The 26,181-nt window shown below is 37.6% G+C and overlaps 1 protein-coding gene across 3 annotated transcripts in view; it reads left to right on the top strand.

Annotated features, from left to right (window-relative positions):
- The first annotated feature begins 3,626 nt into the window (after positions 1 to 3,626).
- The window catches only part of LOC120536928, a 161,920-nt gene continuing 139,365 nt past the window's right edge, over positions 3,627 to 26,181 (top strand). For all 3 annotated transcript variants that reach the window (XR_005635225.1, XM_039765509.1, XM_039765508.1), the window contains exons 1-7: positions 3,627 to 3,660; positions 7,140 to 7,343; positions 8,490 to 8,626; positions 8,720 to 8,894; positions 9,599 to 9,652; positions 14,295 to 14,336; positions 18,109 to 18,216. Coding sequence is in view for 2 of the 3 variants with exons in the window: in XM_039765509.1 (XP_039621443.1) it covers positions 3,654 to 3,660; positions 7,140 to 7,343; positions 8,490 to 8,626; positions 8,720 to 8,894; positions 9,599 to 9,652; positions 14,295 to 14,336; positions 18,109 to 18,216 (727 nt within the window). In the remaining variant the exon portion in view is untranslated. The remainder of the gene's footprint in view (positions 3,661 to 7,139; positions 7,344 to 8,489; positions 8,627 to 8,719; positions 8,895 to 9,598; positions 9,653 to 14,294; positions 14,337 to 18,108; positions 18,217 to 26,181) is intronic.

The following is a 26,181-nucleotide window of genomic DNA, read 5'->3' as shown; positions in this document are numbered from 1 at the left end:
CTTATTCGGGTCTGTGAAAGGTACTTCGGCATAAAAAACCTAAGATCTCGGGGGTATGGTCGTTGTGAAAAGTGAATACAGTAAAGAGAATACAGAACACACGCCACACTCGTCCTATCTCTTTTGAAAAACCCTAGGTGAATTTTGAACATCATGTCCTATGACCGGCTAACCCTGTGGACCCAGGCGCTAGATCTCCATCATATGGACCATTACAGAGTAAAGATTAGAGAATCTTTTGCAGTCTCCGTTACAAGATCAATAGCACCCGCAGGAAGTCGGACAATTAAGTGAAGACCCTTTAGTTGGTCAGAATCATGGGGTTAGCGCCCAGGTCCATATTCTAAAATATCTTAGATTATATCTATTTAGTTAGCATGTCGGCACTGTTCATTTTCACTATAGGTGGTATATTTCCCTGACCAGGAGTTTCTTGTCAAAAGGTTAAAATAAAACAGACATCCGAGATACTCTTTGTCAGCCCTTGCATTCTAATTCTTAAAGCTCTATCAAATTATTGTTCATTTCAAAGCAAAATGCCAACAATCATTTTGTTTATAACTAAATTAAATAAACCTTATAAATAGATCCCGGTGCTTGATAATACTTAACCCTAATTGATATCATTAAATGATACTTCTGTGTTTTATTCAGATTTAATATTTTTAATTTGCCTTTTTAAGTTTTATTTAAAAATGAACTCTTTAAGACACATTCAGACTATTCCGGACTGCGCATGTCAAAAAAGCTTATTATTTATTTCAAATGTTTTGATACATCATGGCAGTTTTTCAAATTGTAATCACTCCACTTTTTCATGTGGTTATTTACTTTATTTATTTATTCTGGCACACATGTCCTTATCAGTCTAGTTCATATTCTAAACTCCAATATGTAATGTTCTTCCTGAATCAGGAGGAACACAAGCCTCACTTTTAGTGTCAGATAAGATTCTAACAATAACCGGCTCATGTTAATCAGCCTCATACTAGCAGATGTTAAATAATGTTTTCCCCAACTCTTTGCAATCCCGTGGAACTGCCTACATAGATGACAGTTTAGCTGATAATACACCGCAGAACACGTAGGTTCTGTTGTAGTGTGCGGTGAGCTTGGGGTGATCCCTTGTTGATCCGTTCTTAAGATGTTTTTTAATCTCCTCTGTCACTTAGTATTTGTACATTTTAGTTTTACTATCTTATTTTTGTGATAGGGGCGAGTCAATGTTTCATTTTGGAATAATAATGTCTAGCTTAACTCTGCCCCTGACTATGATCCCTGCACAAACCCTGGTCCTTGGACTCGTATTCAAGAAGTTTGCAGACACTTGGAATCACAGTTCAAACTTACATCCCTTCACCCTGAATGCTACTAAAACCACGGGTGCTTTTTCACAAACAGAGGGGAAAAGCAGTTTTCAATGACAGCCGTCCTATGTTACCTGGACTACCTAAAAGAAAGAATAAACCTCAGTTTTAGTAAAATTTAATCCTTGTGCTACGCCTATAATAGATATAATGTAACTATTCACTAAAAACATTTTCCATCCTGATTGGCCTAACGTGCCCAAAGCCTAATCATCATCCCTGTAGTGTATTTGCTCCTATAACCTGCTATAACCGTTCTTATTTTCAGGGGCTCATAGCTGCTATAAAATGGAAGGCTATTACCAAGCATTCACAGAATTTCTAAAACGTTGTATTATACAAAGCCCCTGAGTACCAAAGTGTTTATAACCTGTTGATGAAAATGCTGTTTTAAATTAAAGCCTGAACAAGATAACTGTTTTCTAATCATCATATAAAATGCTTAGTAAATAAAGAGAGGCTAAATACAATTTATAACAAAAATGGAACACCAGTGGACGGCTGAATAAACAAGGGAATCTAACTTAGCTTGAAATGCCGCAGAGTGTTTTACAAATAAAACCCTACAACAGTGGTTCTCAAACTCTGGGCTGACCCGCTAGGGGGCTCGAAGTAACAAAAAGGGGACTCAAGATGTGAAAAAAGAAAACAAGAATCGAAAATATGAAAAATACATCTATTGAACCCAAAACAAATTAACTTAAAGTACATTCTGATACAGAAAAATAAATATTGAGATAGATAAATGTCGATAAAAGTAGGTATAATAAAATATGCAAATAAAGTGTCATGAAAACAAAATCTGATTTTTTCATGATTAGCAGGCCAAAGAACTGGCCATTTGAGAAAAAATAATCGTACATTTGTGTTGTAAGCAGAATCTGAATGACTTGGGCTGGCAAGAAAACATATATGACAGAAGATATCAGATGTCTCCAGTTCCTTTAGGGACTTTATACTGGCTCTTATCATTTAAAATGAGTACAGAAATTAAGTTCTATGCTTTGTTTGGGGTGGATGTGATCAGAAAGGCACTGATGATTCCAAAGACCGGTCAAGAAAAGTGTTGGAAAAAGGGGCAGAACTCTTTTGGAAACAAGGATTTTTCTTATAATGTTTTAAAATCGAACCTTTACAAAGATGCTTTATTTTCATGTTAAAGCAACCGGTCGTTTTACTTGGCTACTGAACATGTATTTTTGTTCACTAACGCTTTAGTGTTTCATTAAGAATTACCCGAATATTTGATCATTAGTTTAAGAAGAAAGAGTAATTAGCTCTGCTATTTTGTGAGCTATACAAGCGTGCTGAGCGGTTGGCTCCCATTTATGAGGTCACTAGCATGAGCTAAAGCTGCTGATTTTAAAAACATGATTTTAGTTCGATGGACTTGGAGGTGCAAAAAGGGCTTCTTACATCCCCTGCCTCTAGTTAAACCAGCACACCTCACTACGGCCTCCTGTGCATTCTTATAAATCTCCGTTTAAACGCACAAGTGTATTTACAGAGTTTTCCTTTGTCCAAAGGCTCCTAGGTGATAGAAACGAGCTCAGCAAAACACTAAAATCACTGACCGCAGCAAATCCTAAAACACACGTGGAATCTGTCTCTCTTGTGCGGTGGGGGTTACTTTTAAAAATAACTTCATTATATTATACATACAAAATGAATAACCAAACATGTTATATAGTGAAAGGGACGGCAGGTATGGGCCGGCATCTCGACATGTACAGGACCTTGTTCATTAGCCTGGGTGCAAACCCCTATGAAACCTGAGGCCACAGAAGGAATAGAGAGCTTTTACAGGCAGAAGTGTTAAAAAGAGACACAAGGCGTTTGTAGCACGAGACTGCTCCATTTCTTTAAAGGTGATAAATCAAAGTTTAGGTTTGTACATGACATAATCCTAACAAATTCCTGAGACTACCAGCCGGTGAGCTCTCTGAAGGTCACCCAGCGGGGGGTGGGTGCTCGAAACGGGTGGGCTCAGTTGTTTGCAAGCGAACTCACAGAGTCCTCCCCGCGAGTGGGATGCTTGCAGAGCCTGACGTTACTTTCTGTGTGTATAGAGAGAGCAGGGGGGTCGGCCACTTGGTCTTTCTCTCTGGGAAATCAGCTTCATAGCTAAAACTGTTTTTTACTGCAGAGTCCATCACTGGGAAACCTGATTTAGCTGAAGTGTCAAATCGGCCCCTACTGGAACCATCAGCCCCTCCCTGAGCCATGCGGGCCGCTTGCTTCCACAAGATGTTTCCTTAGGGTCAGCTGAAGATACCTGTATTAAAAATGTGGGGTGAGTTTGAATCGAAAAAGGGCTTGTTTTAGATTGATTGTTAAACAAATTATATTAAGTAATATAATTACAAATTATACAGCCCAGGCTAGATTTTTTAGATGTCTCAAACGTGATTTAAAAGGGAACTACTGCCTATTATTTAACTATGTGTGATTTTTAAAGGGCTGAACTAGCAGTTATCTCAAGCTTTACAAGCTAATCTTTAAAAATCCCTTAACTTTAAAAGATCCATCCGTCATGGGCAGAGGTCTGCGCGGTGTTCACACTTTATTTTATTTTATGACACTGTGTATTTGACCTATAATCTTCTCTTGCCTGTCATGGAGCTCTGTCTAATTACCTGAAGTTACAGGAATTGGGAAGTGATGAACTCTTTTGGTAAGAATATGTTTTAAGGTCTACATAAGTAAGAGTATAAAGGGGAAAAGTGTCACCCTACAAAAATCATAATTGGGCTTTTCTGGTTTGAACTTTTTAATTAAAAATAGTAAAATGATTTCTAATTATCACCTGTGTAAATAGAAATAATTTCAGTTTTTTGAGTAGACAGAAAATATCAAAATTCTGTGCTTTTACATGCACGTACAAAACTGGGTTAAGGTAGAAAACCTGCTTTCTTATAAATATCCGTTGAAATGCACAAGTGTATTTAGAGAGGTTTCTTTTATCTGATTTTAGACAGACCCCGGAAAATGAGCCCTACGGTTAAGCTCTGTATATATGTGAACATTTTTGATATCAGCCACCAATCAGCCCAGGCTAGATTTTTTAGACGTCTCAAACGTGATTAAAAAGGGAACTGCGGCATATTATTTAACTATGTGTGGTTTTTAAAGGGCTGAACTAGCAGTTATCTCAAACTTTACAAGCTAATCTTTTAAAATCCCTTAACTTTAAAAGATCCATCGACAGAGGGTCTGCGCGGTCTCGAGCCCGCTGACATATGGGGGTAGGGGAGTTTACAGACAGCTGCTGGCAAGCGGGCGATCTCGCAGGGGCTCACCCCGCGGGAATGAGTGCTCGAAGCGCAAACAACTATGCGAAGGCGATCGCGCTCCACGCTGCAGCAGGTGCTGTCTCAGCCTGTGTCTGCGCTCTGAGAGAGAAAGAGACAGAGCACACAGGCCTGCTTGCAAGGTGGTCTGCTAAAAGCGGGGCTGCTTCATTGCTAAGAATGTTTTTACTGCAGAGTCTGTCACTGGGAAACTGATTCAATGTTGGTTGAGGAATTTCTGTGAGATGGAAAAGGATGGACCTGTAAGTGATAAAGCAAAGATGAGATAGATATTTTAATGGCGTGTTAATATTAAAATCATAGATAGAACTGAAGAAAATGCTTCGCTTTTTTATACAGCACTTTCAGAAGTGGCTGGGAAGTGGTGGGAAGACCGGCCTGACCCCGGGGGGCCCAGAAACAGGGTACGATCACGCTGACTGACTCAGACCGTGTCTTTGATCTCACAATTTGTTATCTGTGTGTGAGATGGACAAAAAAAAGCAGCTTGATGAGATGAGATGTTTTAATGGTGTGCTCATCTTAAAATCGTAGATAGAACAAAATGCTTCGCTTTTTAGGCTTTCGGCAGGGAAGTGTAGGGGACTGGGATGTGTGGGGGACTGGGAAGTGTGGGGAGGTTGACCGTCAGGTGCTGTCTCGGACCCAGGGCCCAGCAGTCAGGCATCCATCAAACGGACCGTTGACAGTTTATTGAACCAGTCAGGGGCAAAGGGCGGGTTAATTATTCAAATCATTACTAGTTACATTATTTCATTTCAATTCATTGTTCTGGATGTACTAACAGCATCTGGCACAACTGGACACCAGTTCATTGTATCCACACTGAAACTAACACCCCAACTCACTTCCACTGTACTCTCTAGGCTTGACAATACTACTTCTGCTGTCTCTACTATTTTAGACATGGTAATTAATGTCTGGAGTGAAAAAATTAGATTTTTACAGTTTGTTAAATAAGACATGTAATTTTGAATTTGTGTGAAGAATATAGGATTATCTGGATAAGATGCAGCTTTTAAATTGATACATTGTGTAAACAGGATTAAAAAGCTCATAAGGGAAAACTAGCATTTTTTAACTAAGTATTGAAACAGGAGTTTAACAGGCCAGTGACTTTTTTGGGCAGAAGATTTGGTTAGCGAGCACATGACTAGAATAAGTACATGTTTTTAGAAAGGAATAGGATATTGGGAAATATACAAATTAAATAGCAAATACTAAAAGAGCCTTATAACTATTAAATCTTACAAGATTTAAGCTTAGATAAATTAACCAGCTGCGGTGGGCTGGTGCTCTGCCCAGGGTTTGTTTCCTGTCTTGCGCCCTGTGTTGGCTGGGATTGGCTCCAGCAGACCTCCATGACCCTGTATTTGGGATATAGCGGGTTGAATAATGGATGGATAAATTAACCAGTGTGTATATGTTTGTAAGAAGGCTTGAAATAAGGGCATTGGACCTTTTTGTCAACATGTTATAATATTTAACTAAAAGTAGCTTCATTGACAAGTACTGTAGCAGGACCATTGGAAATTATCAGTTGACCAACTTCAGCTGATCCAACTAGGACTAATCTTGCATGATCAGTCACCAAGGCACTGTATAAATTAGAGGATTTAGACATTTTCCCTCAGGTTAGCTCTCAGTGTTCGCAGGCATCATAACTGGCATAAGGAAAAAATAGCTGGATGTAGAAGATAAAGACTGCAACACCTAAAAAGTCAAAGAAATTAAATGATGTGGCGTTTGCTGTATGGACTTTGATTTGAATCATTCAAGTTGTACGTTTTCTTCTGTTTTAACTTCTAGTGTTTGATTCACTTGGTTTCTCTGCTCTTAAATGTAAGTTTAAATTGAGATAAAGGTTGAGTATTATGACACTGAAACTGGCTTGTGTTTACTGACACTGGGAATTGCTGGAGGGTCAGATATTCTATAAAATTAGGGATTGTGATAGTTATTAAGGTTCTGTAGGACCCTAACCAAGGTCATAAGTATTAACGGGTTCAGAAATATAACAAGCTGTGTCATTGAAGTTATGTCTGTCCAGCGGTAGCAAGCTGGTAGCAGATAGTGGCCTGTGACACTGGCAGCAGCAGACACTTGGCCTTTGTCAGAGCATTCGGTGCAAGCTTTTCAAGGGTAGCCAGTCCTTGTTAGGAACAGTACAGCCCTGGCATTGAAACTGAGAGAAAAATGGATTTCAGCCATTGCTAATTCAGAGGTTCAGTGCTGAATCCTTTCCAAGTTAAAAAGTTGCATAGACATTCAAAGATGTTTTGCTGTTTGCTGCCTAAAATACTTTCAGATATGTATAATAAATGAAAGATCTGATTATCATTCTATTTTCTTTAGATTTGTTGATGATAGATTCATATTGTGATTAAGTGGCTGCCACAAACAAGAGTGGCTGTCAGATTGAATATATGAATTAAATTCTAACTGTTATGTTTGGGAACAGCGGAATCAACAATGGAGGAAATGTTTTCAGAAATGGTTGACATGTTCAAGAAGCACCAAGAAACAAGCGATCAGCTTCAGCAACAGAATCTTGAAATTCAAGCTGGCCAAAGAGAGATATTAAATATCCTGCAAAACCCACAACATCAAATGAGCTATCAACTCACAGCTGAAGACGCTCCTGTGGAAGATTCCAGTGCTTCAGGTTTTAATTAAAATCAGGATAACCGACTTGATCCACATCCACATATTACATGAAATCATTGACCAGCCCTGTAAGAAATGCATATATTCACAAACACTCTGATGGCTGCCCTATACAGGGCCTGTTGATTTCCACCGCAGGTTTTTTTGACCCAACCCTTTATTACATCACACTACACAGTAATCTTCTTTGTACACTACATGTCATTCATGACTGTGGTGGGCTGGCACCTTACCCGAAGTTTGTTTCCTGCCTTGCGCCCTGTGTTGGCTGGGATTGGCTCCAGCAGATCCCCGTGAACCTGTAGTTAGGATATAGCGGGTTGGATGGATGTCATTCATGACAAAAGTAAACTCTCGGGATTTCTGTTTGGCACTAATTGCTATAACACAAATCCAACAGCACCCAGTCTTACATTTTACAGAAAACTAGTTTAGAATTTGAGTTTTTTAGGCTTACCCTGCATTACACTATTTAGTTTCCAGTTCCATAACAATTAAAGAATTAAGTCCATAGGGAGCATTTTTTAATATTTAACAGGGTGTATTAAAACACAAAAAACCAAACCAAAGAGACAAATGCTCAAAAACTGTATATCATTCATTTTCATTTTGGTCCTCATAATGTGACTGGTGTCCTTTGATTTTAATGTTATAAACAACTGACTACAGTGCATACAGTATATTATGTTTCTGGGACGTTCCACACATTTAAACTACTGGCCTGTATTGTTTTATAAAGCACTAACTGTTGTACACATCTAAGATTGGTTGAAATTCTAGTAATCCATGTAGACCTCAGTGAACCATCTATGGGAATGTATTTTGTAATGCATGCAGTAATACAATACATTGCATTTTTCACTCCAACAGATGGCACATCACAAACATACCACAGCTCTTATGAATCACATACCAAATGGCACATAACAGAGGCAGACACTCTGATACAGAAACACTTGTCCTTTTATTAAGTTGTTAAATAAACCAAAGGACTTTAGCACTTCCTACGGTTTTGGCTATTATTAGTATAAATCTAAGGAATATATGTAAGATGATTAATTTCATCTTTTAACTCAAAAAGTAAAGCTTCTTGTTGGCTTTGGGTCATTGTCATTAAAACCATTTTCTCTTTATAATTTTCAAGGATTAAAAAATGTAACTGCTAATCAGCTGGTGTACTTTATTCATGAGAATAAAAAGGAGATCTCACTGATTGATAATCCTCGCAAGCTGCTACACCGGTTAAGAGTCAAAGACTTAATCCCAGCAAACAAATTTCAGGTCAGGCTACTTCTATAAGTTAATTGTTTCTGGCAAAATGTGAATTTCATAAAAGACTTGAAAAACATTACAATGAATGTTCTTGTTTAACAGGTTTTAATGGATATAAGAGATGCAACAGAGAAAAGTAGAGCTTTTTATAAGTACTTAGAGTGGTTTGAAAATGAAATAATAAAAAAGAGTCGTCGCTTCTTAGAAGTAATATTCAAAGATGACATCATTCGGCGTTACCCAACATTAAGACAACTTAAGGACAAACTTTTGAAAGGTACTTTGATTGTTTTACATGTATCAATTTTGTTGTACAGTTTGTTTAGAAATGTAATCTTTTGTTATCTTGACTAAGTTATTTCTAAAAACAACAGAAGCATCACAGTGGTCTCTAAACGGCAACCCCTACTGTTTCAGTCAGAACCTACATGCAGTGTATTTAACACGGGGTGATAGATAGATAGATAGATAGATAGATAGATAGATAGATAGATAGATAGATAGATAGATAGATAGATAGATAGATAGATACTTTATTAATCCCAAGGGGAAATTCACATAATCCAGCAGCAGTATACTGATACAAAGAAACAATATTAAATTAAATAATAATAAAAATGAAAAGAATTAAAATAAAATTAATGTTCGCATTTACTCCCCCGGGTGGAATTGAAGAGTCGTATAGTGTGGGGGAAGAACTCTCTGCGGGACAGCAATAATTACATCCGTCTTAAATGGCCTAGAAGATGTAAAGAGCTTTTCAGGATCTGGTGCCTGGCCAGCCCATCTTGGTATAGAGCCACTGTGACCCTCACCAAGTAAAGTAGACTAAAAATAAAAAATAAAATAATTTTTAATTAATTTTTGACTTTCAAATATGTGAAACCTGATGAATATTCTCACAAATGCAAACTGTGTACTTAGGCAAAATGAATTGGTTTATAATCCTATTGACTGTGTGATATTTATTTTTGGTGATAGGTGCATGCCTGTCAGAGTCAAATGGAGGAATTACAGAAGACATGCAGTTATCAGGTACAAAGATATAAATTAATAAATGAACACCTAACTTGCCTTGTTTTGCACAATTGTCATAAATGACTGTCAAGATACCAATGTGATATAAAGAGAACTATGTTCTGTCTGGATTGTTACTAAATATCAGTTTATAGTCTTCAGTCCTCCTAAAACACTTTTACTCCCACTTGTGCTTGGGATGTGTAACAAAGCACTTACAGAAGAACAAGTGGAGAGATACGGAGTATAGTTTTTGTTTTGCAGCTAACAAGGCAAGAAAGGGCAGTCAGAAATGTAGATAATGAAATAGGCAGAGCTGAATTATACCATAATTACCAAATAAAATGAGTAAATCAGAACCATAAATAAAGTACAAAAGCAGAAGGAGCTAGCGAGAGATCTTTTTCTGACTAGACTGTTTTTCTCTTAACAAGCTCTAACTGTTACATGTACAAAGATTTTAGAATTATTTAAAGATATCCAATGTTCAAACATCAAGGATCAGCACACTGCAATCCTCCATAACAAGATGCTATGACAGTAACACGTACCGACAATACTGAACCACAAGATGTGCAAGCAACAACTCGATGAACCGGAGAGTCCAAAAGCTGATTTTACAGTATAGCACAGAATCATCACAGAGGACTCATCTCTGTGCAAAGCGATGTCTTCATCACTGATGTAACTCTATGGAGCTGAGCCTTGACTTTAGATGTTGGCTCCAATATTGAGGCTTCACCAGCTCCAAGTTGTAAACGTATCTCAATTCCTTCCAACTACTGTGAAGTACAGATGTTTAATGTCATCACTTGTAAGAAGTAGGGGACACAACTTGCTAATAAGGACTCAGGCTTTGCTGTCTGCTGATTTTTTATGAATGGCCCAATGAATGTGCTAAATAATCAATAAATGTGTCTTTATATCTTTTAGGGAGTTATATTCCAAAAGAGATGACAGGTACAAATAATAATAATTCCCCATAAGCCCTAGCTTCATACAATCCCTCTGAGTTCAGATGGCTAAGTTAATAATGCATTAAAACATGACATACTGTATATTAAATAGCACAAGTACAATACAATACATACAATACAATTTATTTTTGTATAGTCCAGAATCACACAAGAAGTGCCGCAATGGGCTTTAACAGGCCCTGCCTCTTGACAGCCCCCCAGCCTTGACTCTCTAAGAAGACAACTAAAAACTCCCAAAAAAACCCTTGTAGGGAAAAAATGGAAGAAACCTTAGGAAAGGCAGTTCAAAAAGAGACCCCTTTCCAGGTAGGTTGGGCATGCAGTGGGTGTCAAAAAGAAGGGGGTCAATACAATACAATACAATACACAGAACAGAACAAATATTCAATACAGTATAAAAATAAAAAATTTACAAGTACTGAGCAGAATTTAATGGTAGATCATATCACATAATATGATTTGGATTTGTTTAGAGTTCTGGAGACCTCGGCCATCAAGCTGCCTCCCAATATTGGCCATTCCACAGCTGAAACAACGCTGGGCCAGCCAATAAGATTAAAGGACCCATCTACCCAACAATTCCTGCAATCCTCGTCAGGGATGACTTTACCTTAGGCAGGCAAAACAACTTGGTGCCACATTTGAGTACTAAGAAGAGAAACAGAATAGGTAAGGGTTAGTAACAAATTCTAACTCTCATATTACTTATGTTTTAGTGTTAATGACTAAAAACAGAGATACAGTCTGTACATATAATCAGCAGATCTAGTCAGGGTGAGCTAAACAGAAGTAGTGAGTCTTCAACCGGGATTTGAAAGATTAGACTGAAGGGGCACCTCTTATAGTAGCAGGCAGACCAGTCCACAGTTTAGGGGCCCTGTAACTAAAAGCTCGACCTCCCACTGTTATTTTATTAATCCTTGGAAACACAAGTAGACCGGCATCTTGAGATCTTAATGTGCGCTCTGGTTTGTAAGTCATGATAAGTTCAGAAAAGCAAGTGGGACCTTGGCCATGTAATGCTTTATATGTTAAAAGGAGGATTTTGAAATCTGCCCTAAACTTAACCGGGAGCCCATGTAAGGGGGCTGAAAAACTGGAATTATGTGATCGTATTTTCTTGTTCTTGTAATAATTCTTGCAGCAGCATTTTGGATTAACTGAAAGCTGTATAAAGAACAGTTTGAACATCCAGTGAACACCGCATTGCAGCAGTCAATCCTACTAGAAATAAATGCATGAATTCATTTTTCAGAATCCTGTTTATTTAGAAAGCGCCTTAATTTCCCAACATTTTTAAGATGGAAGAAACATGATTTGGACAACTTTGCAATATGTGCTTTAAATGACATGCTAGAGTCAAAGATAACTCCTAGATTGCAGGCTGATTCAGTAAAATTAATGGAGATTCCAACTGAGTTAAATGATAACAAAATATTGGTGTGATCAGCGTCATTCCTTCCAACAATTAACATCTCTGTTTTATCGGTGTTTAAAGACAAGTAGTTCTCATCCATCCACTCCTTTAATTCACTAACACAACTAATTAAAGACAACATCGGAGAAACTTCATTTGATCTAAATGAAAGGTATAACTGGGTGTCATCTGCATACGAGTGAAAATTAACATTATATTTCCTAATGATAGATCCCAGTGGAAGCATGTAAAGTGAAAACAGTAAAGGCCTAGTACTGAGCCCTGCGGGACACCATGTTGAACTTCTGTGTATAATGATGGAGTACTGTCAGCACATTTCTGTACATATTGGAATCGATTTGATAAATAAGAACTGAACCAAGTGAGCACGGGGCCTGTAAGCCCAACATCGTTTTCTAGCCTGTGCAGTAAAATAGAATGGTCAATGGTGTCAAATGCTGCACTTAAGTCTAACAACATAATTACAGTGGAGTTTCCTTCATCAGAGGATATCAGAATGTCATTTACAACCCGCGTTAGTGCCGTTTCTGTACTATGACCAGTGCGGAAACCAGACTGGAATTTCTCAAATAAATTGTAATGCGTAAGGTGTGACTGAAGCTGACTGGCGACTACTTTTTCTAGTATTTTAGAGAGAAAGGGTACATTTGAAATGGGCCTATAATTATTTAGTATGTGTGGGTCTAGGTCTGACTTTTTAAGTAAAGGTTTAATGACTGACACTTTTAGTGCATCAGGTACGGTGCCATGCAGTAATGAACTATTGATAACGGTTAGAATAGGCGCTGCAAGAACATCCATTGCACTTTTTACTAGTTTTGTTGGCACTGGATCAGGGAACAAGTAGTGGGCTTCATTTTAGAAATTAAAGTTAAGACGTCCTACTCATAAGTCATCTGTTCCTTCCTAAACCTACAGACATGACCTCATGTTTGTCTTCAGTGTTATGTTAAAACAGACATTCAGTGCACCATAATTAAAATATAATTATATTAACTTTTATATACTATTTACAAATTGTATGATAACAATAAAGAGAGACACATCCTTACTGTGGGCCCCAATGTCTAAATGTGGCCTAAGAGATGTGTGCAAGTGAACTGCACAGCAATAATATGTCACATCATTTTCTAGCCTACTTAATCCAGACCGGGGTCAAAATTTCAGCCCTTTCTAGTAAGCAAAGGGAACAAGGCAGGACCAAACCCTGGCGAGGGAGCCAGTCCATCGCAGGGTAAACTTTCATAAACATACACACACACACACACACACACACACACACACACACGCACACACCAGGGCCAATGTAGTATCTCCAGTTAACCAAATCTGCATGTTTTTGGACTGTAGTAGTAAACCAGAGCATCTAGAGGAAACCCACACAGACACAGGGAGAACATGCAAATTTCATTTTGGGAGAACCCAGGATATAAACCCTGGTCTTCTTTTTGCCACTGTGCCTTTAGCAACAAATGTCATTCTATATTTATTTTAATACCTATTAATTGTGTTTGTGCAGTCTGTGTTCGGTCATCTAATTCTGCCGTGGCCTGGACTTGTTTGCTGCTTCAAATTTATGCCAATAGATTTAACTTGTGTTGCCTTCCTGAAGGTGCCCAGTGGCTAAGGAAGTGGTATGCATTCTACTAGGTTATCTACTAGTACAATCTGAAATGTGACCGTACTAAATTTATAAATAATAAAACAAACCTTAAAAATGTTTCCTAAAGAGGCAATACTCTGGTTTCTATGGCAGGTGGAGTGGTGGCTCTGAAGCTAGGGAGCTGCACTGGCACTCGGAAGGTTGCTGGTTCAAATCCCATAAACGGCAGAAGTGACTCTACTCTGTTGGGCCATTAAGCAAGGCCCTTAACTTGCAAGTGGGCTGTCCTTAGGGGTTGGTGGCAGAATTGGCACTCCAGACACCATAAAAAACCTCACACTACTCCATTGGATCTGAACTAGTGTGGTACTGAGGTATTGCATGGCTGCGCTCGGGTCCTAATCTGAGATTCTGAGGTTGTTTGTCATGTGGTGGGTGTATGAGTGTCTGCTCCTAACCTCTCTATTGTAATCACTCATTAAACCTTCTATGTCTCACACAACTTTCTCCTGGTAACATTTGATGAGCTTCATTCAAAAGACTGTGTAAAGAAATGTGAATGACTGTGTATTATATAAATAATAAAGAGCTTGTAAATTAAAAAAAATATATATTTTTTAACATTGTCTATTTATTTTCTAGATATCAGTGAAGTTGCAGAAACTGGAATAAGAGAGATAAAAGGTACACAAATGAACACATACAGTACATAATATGATGTGATTTCTGACTACAATGTCATGCTGTCTCTCTCAGTTCTCTTTACTCTGCTCTCCTGTCTTTTATATGATTCAGTTCAGTGAAGAACAGGACTACGAGGAATCATAGCAATACTTAAACACAAGCTGCATTAACATCTTGACCTCAGAGTCTGTTATGCACTAATTTGTCACGTTTGTGTCAGTGTGTTTAATTCAATTGGTTGTTAAGGAAATGTTTTGAAATAGTTGTCCATTTTCCCTTGAGCATGAGACTAGAGCAAAGGAAGACATACATTACGACCTTACAGCAAGTCCAGTAGGAGCCCTGTGTGCTGCAATGTTAGCACTGAGCTCTGTATCTTAGTGACAGAGGATGTCATAAATTCTTGTTTGGGAGGTATGGTGTATGAAAACACAGCACATTAGGAGCTTCCAAAAAACAAAAACAAACAGTCCAGTGAGATCAACATATGAGAAGAAATTGAGCAAGAGAATGGAAGGTCCGTGTCACGCTCACTCCTTCTCATGTTGTCTTGTGAACTTGTCTTTACATAGCATAAAACAAGGTACTTCAGCACAAAAAATCCTCCAGTTACTGCTTAGACAAGAAAAAGGAATGAAATTACAGGGATGCAGAATTCATCTTCTTCTTCTTCTTCTTCTTAAATATTGGTTTACTGCATTGATACCATTAATATATCGAGGTCAGTTACAGGTGGAAGTGTCCCAAATGAGTATCCCTTTTTTCACTTCTAATCTTCTAATATATTAAAATGTAACCATTAAAATGGCTTTGTGTAGTGTAATGCAATTCAACACATTACAATTGTATTAAATATCATTTTATCAGTGACGTGCGGTGAAATTCATGGCTGGTGAGGCATGGACTCCTTCAGAGTCAGATTTACAAATAGGTGAACCCCAAAGAGTAGCTTATTCACTATTCAACTGGCAGCCAGCAGACTGACTACTGGTTATGTTTCAAATCTCTTCAGCTTTCTTTACACACAGATAGGTAAGGCGCATATTTGGCTAAGAAAGAATGTTACATTATAGTGGCGAGAGAGAGCGGAGAGAGGCATTTGCTCCTCACCCTCCATGTATTCTAAATTTGCCGTTACGATTCCACAATTCATACTCATTCAATACAAATGAAAGTATAGAGTGGTGTATTGAAAAAAGTCGGATTTCAATTTTGACCTTCATTGAAAAATTTGTTGTTTTCAAAGCATTTTATTCTAATGCTTTAATCAGTTTTAATACAGACTGTTCAACAAAAGGATAACAATAAAAACAAAAGAATATTTTATTTAAGGTCAAAATTAAGTTTTTAAATATTGGATTTTTTTTTTGGTCGGATCCCATTTTTTATAAAATTAAAAAATGTTTATGGTCTTTGTAAATGAAGTCCATGAGCCTATCCTTCTTCACGAAAATCTCAGTCACTTTCTTGTAAAAGTCCTTATTATTTTGCTTTAGTTTTAAAAGCCTTAATCTTCAATTTTGGCAGTCAGTCGAAACAAAAAATAAAAATCAGTGCAGTGCAGTGCACTGGACTTTCTGATATCGCTAACTTATTGGCGCCTCTGCGTAGAAGAAAAGCAGCAATGAGCACCTGTTGGGCTCACATGCGCCCCCTTCAGGGCAGCACAGTACTGTCTGCCTCCCCTTGTGCCTTCTCACTGCGGTTTTATGTCTGATCAGTAACACTAAATATGTCACACACATTCATTAAAGATATTAGCCAGACTTTGGAAAGTCAGGGTGTATAATAAACGTGTCTGCAAACATTAGATTGGCGACATACAGAGAGACAGCAACAGGCACGCGCCAATTGTATGCATCAACCCAGTGTGTGATGAGAGCGCCGTCCAAGGGGAGGTGAGACTCGCCGCTGCAACACATCGCGTTTCTCCTCTGTATTTGAACAGAAAATGCACAAATTCTGCAATTTTGACTATAAAAATGATCAACATTATTGGAATCATAATGAAAACAAATGTAAAGCACAGACCAGTGGAGAAATTTATTTTATGTTATCATTATTAGTTTTTTCTACTTTCCATGACCTCCCCTGACCACACATCCCTGCATTTTATAGACCTTTGCCTTCCACAGTAAATTTACTCCAGGCACAAATAAAGTTCTATCGATCCATACTATATTGCCTTATAATATCTGTCTATCTACAAGACGTGGACAAATGTGTTGGCACAAATCTGCAGAATCACAAAAAAGAAGAACCCACGATTGTCTCTTAAAAAACTTCAAACTGAATAATAATAATTGGCCCCCTTCATTATTTATTCCATATTTAAAACAAATCAGACTTTTCTTCAGAGTTTGGATTCAACAGAATATATTCAGAAGTAATAACACAAATAAAAATGGCATGGACAAAAATAATGGGATCTTTAACCTAATATTTTGTTACACTAGGTTCATTTCAGATTATATTATTAATTTCAAGATGTTAGCAGCAGAATCAGGATGCATTTAGAAAGCATTAAAAGACAACATGACAAGTTTTAACATTAGGAACTTAGAAGCCATGATTACACAAGCAATAAAATTAGGAACCTTTCTTTTTAACAATGCTATGGAAAGATAAAGAATTCAACAAGGTCTGTGTTTCAATTGTGGAGGCCATTTTCTGGATGAAGCTTCAAAGAAACGAGTTTGTTCATCATAAACTGTTCCTTACACCTGAACTTCAAATGAATAGCTGCATTGTTCTTATTACATTAGACCAGAGTTTCAGGAACTTATTGCTAATCTATTGTGCTTACGTTCGATTTGCATTTTCATTTGTTATTTCATTAAATCATTATTATGGGGATGTCACCATGTTGCTATTTTGTTTACAGGTATTTGCTTTTTTGTGCGGCTGCCATTATTTTTTTTTTCTTTCTGTGTCCTTAGTCAGTACAAAATGATGTGCTTGTTAGGTGCATGATGTGTATATCATATGACCCATGGTATTGAAATAGCACAATATTGAAATTGAAGCAGCATCTCACAGTGTCTGAATTTAACTTATAAAGAAAAGACCACACAAGAGGCTAGTGCTCAAGTGATTTGTGAACAACACATTTCAGTTTTGATTTTACTTTTGTTACAGCTTTTCATTAGGATTTGTAACTAAATCAATTTTGGGAGCAATTTAACCTGAAAGTTAACTTCAGGCAATCAACGACTTGTCAATTTTGAACTTTGTTAAACAAATACAAATAATATTAGTAGTTTATAAAAAGAAATCTCACTAACTGATCTTACTAAACAGTTTTCTAAGAAATGTTGTGGAGTATGGAAGCACAAGAAGCCTTTAACTGATTCAGAGTTTTGCTCACAGTTGTGCCAGTTCTCTATCATCTTACATAGCTCTTTACCTTTTCACCTAAACGCTGATACTTCAAATATGGAGACTGGACCAATACTTTCACAACACTTTCCAATACTGGAATGTTATATCTGTACACTAAATATATTCTTACAGTCTGTAAGTCTGAATACAGGACAAGCTAGACGGACATTGCTCTTCAGCTAATTTCATTTCATACTTCCCCACAGAACAGGGTTAAAGAATGCTACCAGTACAGTAACTTACTCGGGCTCCAATTGTTAAAAATACATGCAGACCATTAGAACATATTGCTGCATTTTTAAGTATGTTCAGAAGGTGTTCAACATGAAAAGTTGCTGTAAAAAATAAAGGTTTAAAAAATCTTCTAACTGTGTATTTTAAATTGTGACAGACTGTGACAGTGTTGGTGAAGGAACAAGCAAGGGTGGTGTGGCTCCTACCAAAGAAAAACGAACTCTTCCATCCCGGAGTGTGAAAAGCTTCCCCAGTAAAAGTGCAGGTAAGTAGAAGGATTTATTTCTACATAATAACACTTCATCTTTCAGACTTGCAACACATCTCAAAGTCTGCTTTCCTTATCATTAAATGTTGTGATGGTACTTGTGGCAGATGCTTTAGTCCGAGGTCAGTACATGTTGGCTATAAATGGAGTATCAGTAAAATGCAAGCCCTGGAGATAGCTGAGTACTACAATATCTGAGGACTATTATTCACAGTATATTGGCTTTTGACTGGAATATAGATAAAATCATTAAGAAGTGACAGAAATGACTTTCCACTTTTTTTTCCCTAAACAAATTAATTATTTATGTGTTGATGCCAGAGTGTGGCCCAAGAAAGACAGAGGAGTGATTGCAGTGATGATGGACGTCATATCAGTTCTGGCAGAAACACAGCACAGGCAAAAGTCTCGTTACTATGCAAGATGCCCCACTGGAGGACTGGGAGGCCGATGGTAATGGGACCCGACTGCCTTTGTAAGCAAAGAGATAAGCCAGTGAAAGCTGCATTTAGGACAACAGAGATGGCTTGTCATAAGTTATTCCAGAAATGTGGTTAGACTTTAAACAGCTCTGGTCTTAGATTGCTTTGAATGTTGGAAGGACAGTGAGACAAGAGAAGTACGTCTCCAGCACATTCATTAAATGTTGCCACACTACTTCTAAAACCAAAAAGGATGCACTTGAATGTGCAAAGAATTTTGTTTTAATTTCATTGTCACTGTATACAGACACCCTAAGCCTTTAAATAATTATTTCAAACGCTATGGGTTGTACCTCCCTTGAAACACTAGTGGTCAGACAGAAAGGAGTGATTTCTGGGAGGTTATGAATCACTTGCATGTATTGGGGAGGAACTGCAGATTTTCAACAGACATGGGATGTCTTCTGTGCATCATTCATACAAATTATTTGATTTACAGTATAATTGGGGAGGCAGAGGAACATTCTGGAAGGGCAATGCCAACCTCAGCATTGGGGTTTCACCCATGAATGGGAGAAAGAGAGGCCAGAATTGAGAAATAGAGAGAGAAACAGGAGGTGGAAGGAGTTCTCTGTGAGCTTTTGGAAGTTAGAAAGTGGGCAAGCACCCTACCTGGTTAGAGAGATCACAAAAAAAGTTAATGGTGAACAACTCTACATTTTTAGTAGTGACAGAGAGAGAAGTAAAGAAGACAGCATGTGCTGAAAAATCTCTGAGACGCCCAATTATTGCAAGCACCTGACTACATTAAAAGCCCTTGTGCTGTGAAGAAAAAAGTCAGCCTTCATTAAAGAAACAAGAGATCAAAAATGAGAAAAAAATAAGTGCAAATGAAATAATTGCTTCAAATATTTACGTAAGTTTAAATATCAAAATAACAGTCTAATATCTCCAAAAAGATCAACATCACTAATGATCTGTCTGTTTTGACAGTGTCCCTAAAGTGAGTGCCTAGATCTCATGACCATGACCCCAACATCACACATCAGTCAGTGTAACCTCAAAGTATTTGACCACGTCCAGTTAACTCAAGCTGTAAAGGTCATCTTGTGACCATGAAAAACAGCAAACAAAGCAAAAAAAAAACACAACAAATTCTGGAAAATGTTAACAAACTGTTGAATGTGCCTGACAATGTGGAGGGCCATTACAAAATCCTTACCATTGGCAAGTGGGTGTAAGTGACATGTTTGGGCAACCCGGTCAATACATTAGACAACATCGGTGGTCGCCTAGGATGCCGTCATCTGAGGGCATCATTTATGAAAGCAAATGTACGAATTCTCTGGACAGTGAGGGGGACTCTGCTGATACTGTGTGCATGTTGTTACCCTCTGGATACCATTTATGAAACCAGAAGTGTGTGCACGTCTGTACAGCAAGGGCCGCACGCTCCTAAAAGTCCACAAAGGGGTGCCATTTGTGCCCCAGGGTCATTGAGGATTTAATAATACCCACTACCTACTACGGACAACGAGGGCCAACGTCCATTCATTCCACCTAGCCATCCATTTGGGCTTCGACCGGCACTGAGGTTTCGACTCTAATGAAGTCTAAACTATAAGTTCAATGTTGTTTTTTAGTGGAAAAAATTATAGTAAAAGTCTTTGGCACCACACACAGTACTATGTTTTCAATAAGAAGCATGGACATTAGCATCCATTTTGTCATTTGTGCCACACTAACGCAGCATTTTCAACCCTTGAAAACAGAGACTTTTGAAAATGTATACTTCTGAAAAAGTAGCCATAACTGCTGACGACTGAACTGGAGTGGGAGAGGAAAGTATCCTATAATCTATTCTTCTAATCTTAAATTATTTAAAATAAACCTAGTAATTTTAAAAATACACAGACTATCTGATGTCTTTGTCCTCATCCTAACAGAGTATTCATTGTGATGCTATGATTTCCCATCAACTCCATCCTCTCCATTTCGTATGCTTTACATTTTAGTAGTATGTGTTCTACTGTTTCCTGATGACAACAATGTCTGCATGTCCCAATATTATGTTGTCCAATTTTAAATAAAGTATAATTTAGTCTGTATGACCAATCCTTAGCCTTGACATTATAACCTCCTCCTATTTCTTCCTCTCATCCAATTAAATGTAACCTTCTTCTGAATGCCATAGAGATGCCTTCCTTTAATTTCTTTATCCCACTTTTCTTGCCAGATTGAACATATAGCTTGTTTGATTAAAACGCTTGCCTCCCCTTACCTTCTGCATTATTTAAATCAATATTTTGTTTTTTCAATGATTGTTTGACCAGGCTGTCTACAGTTTCATTTAATTCCACCCCAATATGTGCTGAAGTCCACAAGAACCACACCACAATTTCCATCTTCTTCAGATGTAACAAACTCTTTCTAATTTCTAGCATAAAATCTAGAATAGATAATGAACTTGAGCAATAAACAACTCTTACTCATACAGGTTGTACATCCGCCACCTACCACTGTCAACAATACTCACTATGACTCCAAACAGCTCCAAAGCATCATGCCAGAGCTCTCATACTGCTTTCACCTAAATAGTCAGAGCTCAGGCATGGTAAAATTAAATTCATTACCTAGTTCTTCTGGCTATTCACTTTCATAGCAATGAACTGAGACCACTGGTTGTTTTCACTTGTTATGTATTTATTTATTTTTATTTTATTTACTTTTTTTATTGACTTTTGCAACACCAAAGAGTCTGTATGTCCAGTCACTTTTCAGGATTGGATGTACAGGTGGTTCATTCCTGCAGGAACTTGGGGGTCCACATTAATGACAGGATGGACTGGTCTTGTAACACAAAGGAACTGTATAAGAAAGTGCAGAGGAGGCTCTTCTTCCTGAGGAGACTGTGAAGGAACCCCCTTCACATCTTCTACTACACCTCTGTGATGACCATTGTGGTTTTCTATGCTGTGGTATGCTGGACTGGTAACATCAACTTCAAGAGAGGCCCACCAAATCAACAAGCTTGGTTATGTGCTGCAGCCTAGACTTCCTGGAAGTCGTAGCAAAGGAGAGAATGAAAACAAAACTAAGTGTCATTATGAACAATGATGCACATTCTCTCTCTGTGACACAGCAACACTGTGGACTTTTAGCTACCAGGTGTCCTTTATACCAACAGGAATAAGCCTGCATAATGTCTCACTAGGACTAGGACTGCCAAGTCAGAACTTTTCTTTCTTATGAATTTTTCTTGCTTAATAGTAATTCAAGTGTCTATTCAGGTCAAAGTGTGTGCATATTTCTCAAAAATTATATAAAAAAAATCCTGCTTTTTGGAAGAGATTTTTTCAAGTCCCACAACATGAGACGTTTGACATGAGATTTTTTTCAAGTCACGCCCTCCTCTCAACCATATTCAAACATGTACATGGTACACTCTCATCTCTTTCATGTGAATGCTTTTGACAGACACATTTCCTGCTCTCTCAGCTCTTATAATTTTTTACATTATTCTCACTTTAAGTTCCCAATTACAGAAGGTGCATTATGTCCAAATCGTATTGATGAATTTTATCCCGAATGAATATCAACAGAAAAAATGAGTACACGGGCAATTCTAGCACCGCGAAATGATGAAGACAAATGAATTAATGTGAAATTGTCAGTCAGTTACACAGAAAATTGATAAAATGCGTATCAATAAACTATCCTGAAACAGTTGGTGGTGATTGTGCAGAAGATAAAAACATCAACTTACAATATCATGAAGAACATCTACAACAGTTAATACTGGCTAGTCTTCCTCTGCACAAATTACTGTAGAAAAAAGGATGTATCCAAGAAAGGTAATGTAGTACATCTTCCCCAGATAACATTAGACAACAAAGGAGATCTTGATATGATGTTTGTGTTAAAATGTTAACCAATTCCTGTTAGGATAGCTTCTGAAAAGACAATTAACAAATTACAGAGACAAACATACAAAAAAGTCGGTTTGTTTATTAGAAAGAAAGAAATTAAATTCCCTCACGGAAAGTTATACATTGCGTTGTCACGATGTAAGTCCAAACACAAAATCAAAATTCAATGCGATATTGACAAAAACTGAATTCAAAAAATTGTTTTTACTGAAGTTTTAAAAATATTTGTGTGTTAATTTCAAACCCAAACAGAATGAAATCGTTTAATGCAATGAAAAACTCGAACGCAACGTGAAACATAATTTACATTCAAATTATTATGTATTTCTTAATATGGTTAATTACTCGCTGTAATGTAAAAAAGTTAGTTCTATTATGCATATGTAACAATTCCTATGCAAATAACAATCTGTTTAAATTGTACATCTGCATCCCCATAAACAAGTGGAAGAAGCACAAAGTGTCTAGTGTGTAGCACTGGCCCAGGGGTTGGTGAGTGAAGAAACAATTTTTACAAAAGATAAAAATACTGTAGCTTTAGCAGATTGCTTGCATGGGGTGATTAAGATGCTGCCCTTCATAAGAATGTGTTAGTCTCCATCGTACCTTGGATCAGAAACTGAGAGTAGTGAGACAGAGCTGTGATCTCAGACTCCACACAAACAGGGACAGACATGTACAGTGGAAAGAAAACAGGAGAATGAGTTTGGGTGGGTGAGACACAAGTAAAGAATCACTGCACAAGGGTTGTGAGATTGAGCAGTGTACCTGAAATGCAGACTAGCATGGAGACTTGGGTTAGGCCACTATCATCAAACTACTAGCCAAGCTCAAGCCTAAGTCTGCTTAGCTTCTGAAATCAGTCAACATTGGACCCATTCAGGCTGGTACAGCAGTTTAACAAACAGTCATTTTTAAGGGCACTCTCTCACACTCCAGCTGAGAACTTCAGAATTAGACACATTAGTACATTGATAAACATTTTCAGTTCAGTTTATTTAAAAACTAGATGAGGCAATATAAAGACAACCTTGAAACATGATTTTTTTAAATTGATTTTATTAAAAGCATCAAACATTCCATACAATCAAGTCAAGCTTAACAAAACTAAATTCAACCCCCACCCAATTTTTTTTTTTCCTTTTTAAGAGTCAATCTCACCAGGGGCCTCATGCTTAATGCCGTGTGTAGAATTCACACTAAAACATGGCATACAGACAAAAGCGGAAATGTGCACACGGACAAAAAAACCCAGAAGCATAAATCTGTGTGTTTGCCAACTTCCACGTTCTTCCGCTCCATAAATCCCAGTCAGTGTGAAAAGTAACGCATGCGCCTGCTGTCCAGCCCCAATTCCTCCCAGAATTATGCCTCTTTGAATAAGCAAATCAATATAAATAGCCCTTAAGCTCAGCGTTCTGTGAAAAGACAAAAGAAAAAGCATGGTGGAAACTAGAAGAATTTCAGCGAATAACAAGTGGAGGCAAAGAAAAATTTACTATTTGTTGGGTTAAACAGTGGTATAAACAACAAAAGGAAGTTGATTGAGTGACATAGAGTGAAAGTCGAAAGCTCAAGTTCACAAAGTTGCACAGTGCTGAAATAAAAAAGAAGTTGTCAGATATCAAAGTCATTGGGAAAAGGCGCGTCGTAGCCCACCGTCTGATTGTCATAGGAAAGCTTATTAGATAGATAGATAGATAGATAGATAGATAGATAGATAGATAGATAGATAGATAGATAGATAGATAGATAGATAGATAGATAGATAGAAATGAAAGGCACTATAAGATAGATAGATAGATAGATAGATAGATAGATAGATAGATAGATAGATAGATAGATACTTTATTAATCCCAAGGGGAAATTCACATAATCCAGCAGCAGTATACTGATACAAAAAACAATATTAAATTAAATAGTAATAAAAATGAAAAAAGAAAAAAATAAATAAAAAAAAAACAGACTATATATATATATATATATATATATATATATATATATATATATATATATATATATATATATATACTGCTCACAAATATTAAAGGAACACTTTAAAGAAACACATTAGATACATCAGATCTCAATATGAAGTTGGATATCTATACAAATAACGACAGGGCAATGTCTTAGGAACAAAAGGATGCCAAGTCTTTTAATGGAAATAAAAGTTTTCTGCCTACAGAGGGCTCAATTGTGTAGACACCCTAAAATCAGAGTGAAATGAAGATGTGGCAGGCTAGTCCATTTTTTCAAAAACTTAATTTCTGCTACTCAAAATGCTTTTCAGTATCTTGTGTGGCCCCCACGAGCTTGTATGCATGCTTGACAACGTCGGGGTATGCTCCTAATGAGACGACGGATGGTGTCTTGTGGCATTTCCTCCCAGATCTATATGAGGGCATCCCTGAGCTGTTGTATAGTCTGAGGAGCAACCTGGTGGCGCCTAATGGACTGAAACATACAGGGAGTGCAGAATTATTAGGCAAGTTGTATTTTTGAGGATTAATTTTAATATGGAACAAACACAGTGCTATCAGTTAAACCAAAATGTTAATAAACCTGAAACCTGAATGTTTCACAACGGAAATGTGAGTGTGAACATCATCAGGGGAATACATATGTGCACACAATTATTAGGCAACTATTAGTGTGCAGATTTATTATGCAACTAAAGGAAAAATGAAAATTTTCCCATCTCACTTGTTTATTTTCATCTGTTATAGTGAGAATAATAAACAAACACCTCAAAATTTACAAATAAACAACTCTGACATTTCAAAAAAATAAATCAATCAATCAATGACCAATATAGCCACCCTTCTTTCCAATAACAGTCATAAGCCTTTCCATTCATGGAGTCTGTCAGTTTCTTGATCTGTTGACGATCAGCTTTTTGTGGAGCAGTGACTACAGCCTCCCAGACACTCTTCAGAGAGGTGGATTGTTTTTCTCCCCCGTAAATCTAGCGTTTAAGAAGTGCCCACAAGTTCTCGATAGGGTTTAGGTCAGATGAGGAAGGGGGGCCATGTCATTATTCCTTCATCTTTAAGGCCTTTACTGGCTGGCCACGCAGTGGAGAACTTCGATGCAAGTGATGGAGCATTGGCCTGCATAAAAATCATGGTCTTTTTCCTGTATCACTGTTTGAAGAAAGTGTCTTCGAAAAACTGGCAGTAGGTTTGGGAGTTGATTTTGAGTTCATCTTCAATGCAAAAGGTCCAACTAGCTCATCTTTAAAAATACCAGCTCATACCAGTACCCCACCTCCACGTTGGAGTGGAGCTCTGTGCCCATTACTGATCCACAGGTCCATCCATCTGGTCCATCAAGAGTCACTCTCATCTCATCGGTCCATAAAACCTTTGAAAAAAATCTGTCTTCAGATATTTCTTGGCCCAGTTTTGACGTTTCAACTTATTTTCTTGTTCAGTGGTGGTTGGGTTTCAGCCCTCCTTACCTTGGCCATGTCTTTGAGCACTGAACACCTTGTACTTCTGGGCACTCCAGGTAGGTTGCAGCTCTGGAATATGAAAGTACTGGAGGATAATGGGTTCCTGGTAGCTTCACGCTTGATTCTTCTCAAATCTTTGGCAGCTAATTTATG

Source organism: Polypterus senegalus, chromosome 10 (genome assembly GCF_016835505.1).
Source record: "Polypterus senegalus isolate Bchr_013 chromosome 10, ASM1683550v1, whole genome shotgun sequence".
Lineage (NCBI taxonomy): Eukaryota > Metazoa > Chordata > Cladistia > Polypteriformes > Polypteridae > Polypterus > Polypterus senegalus.
Note: the sequence above shows the minus strand (reverse complement) of the source record. Positions and strands in the feature narration are given on the sequence as shown.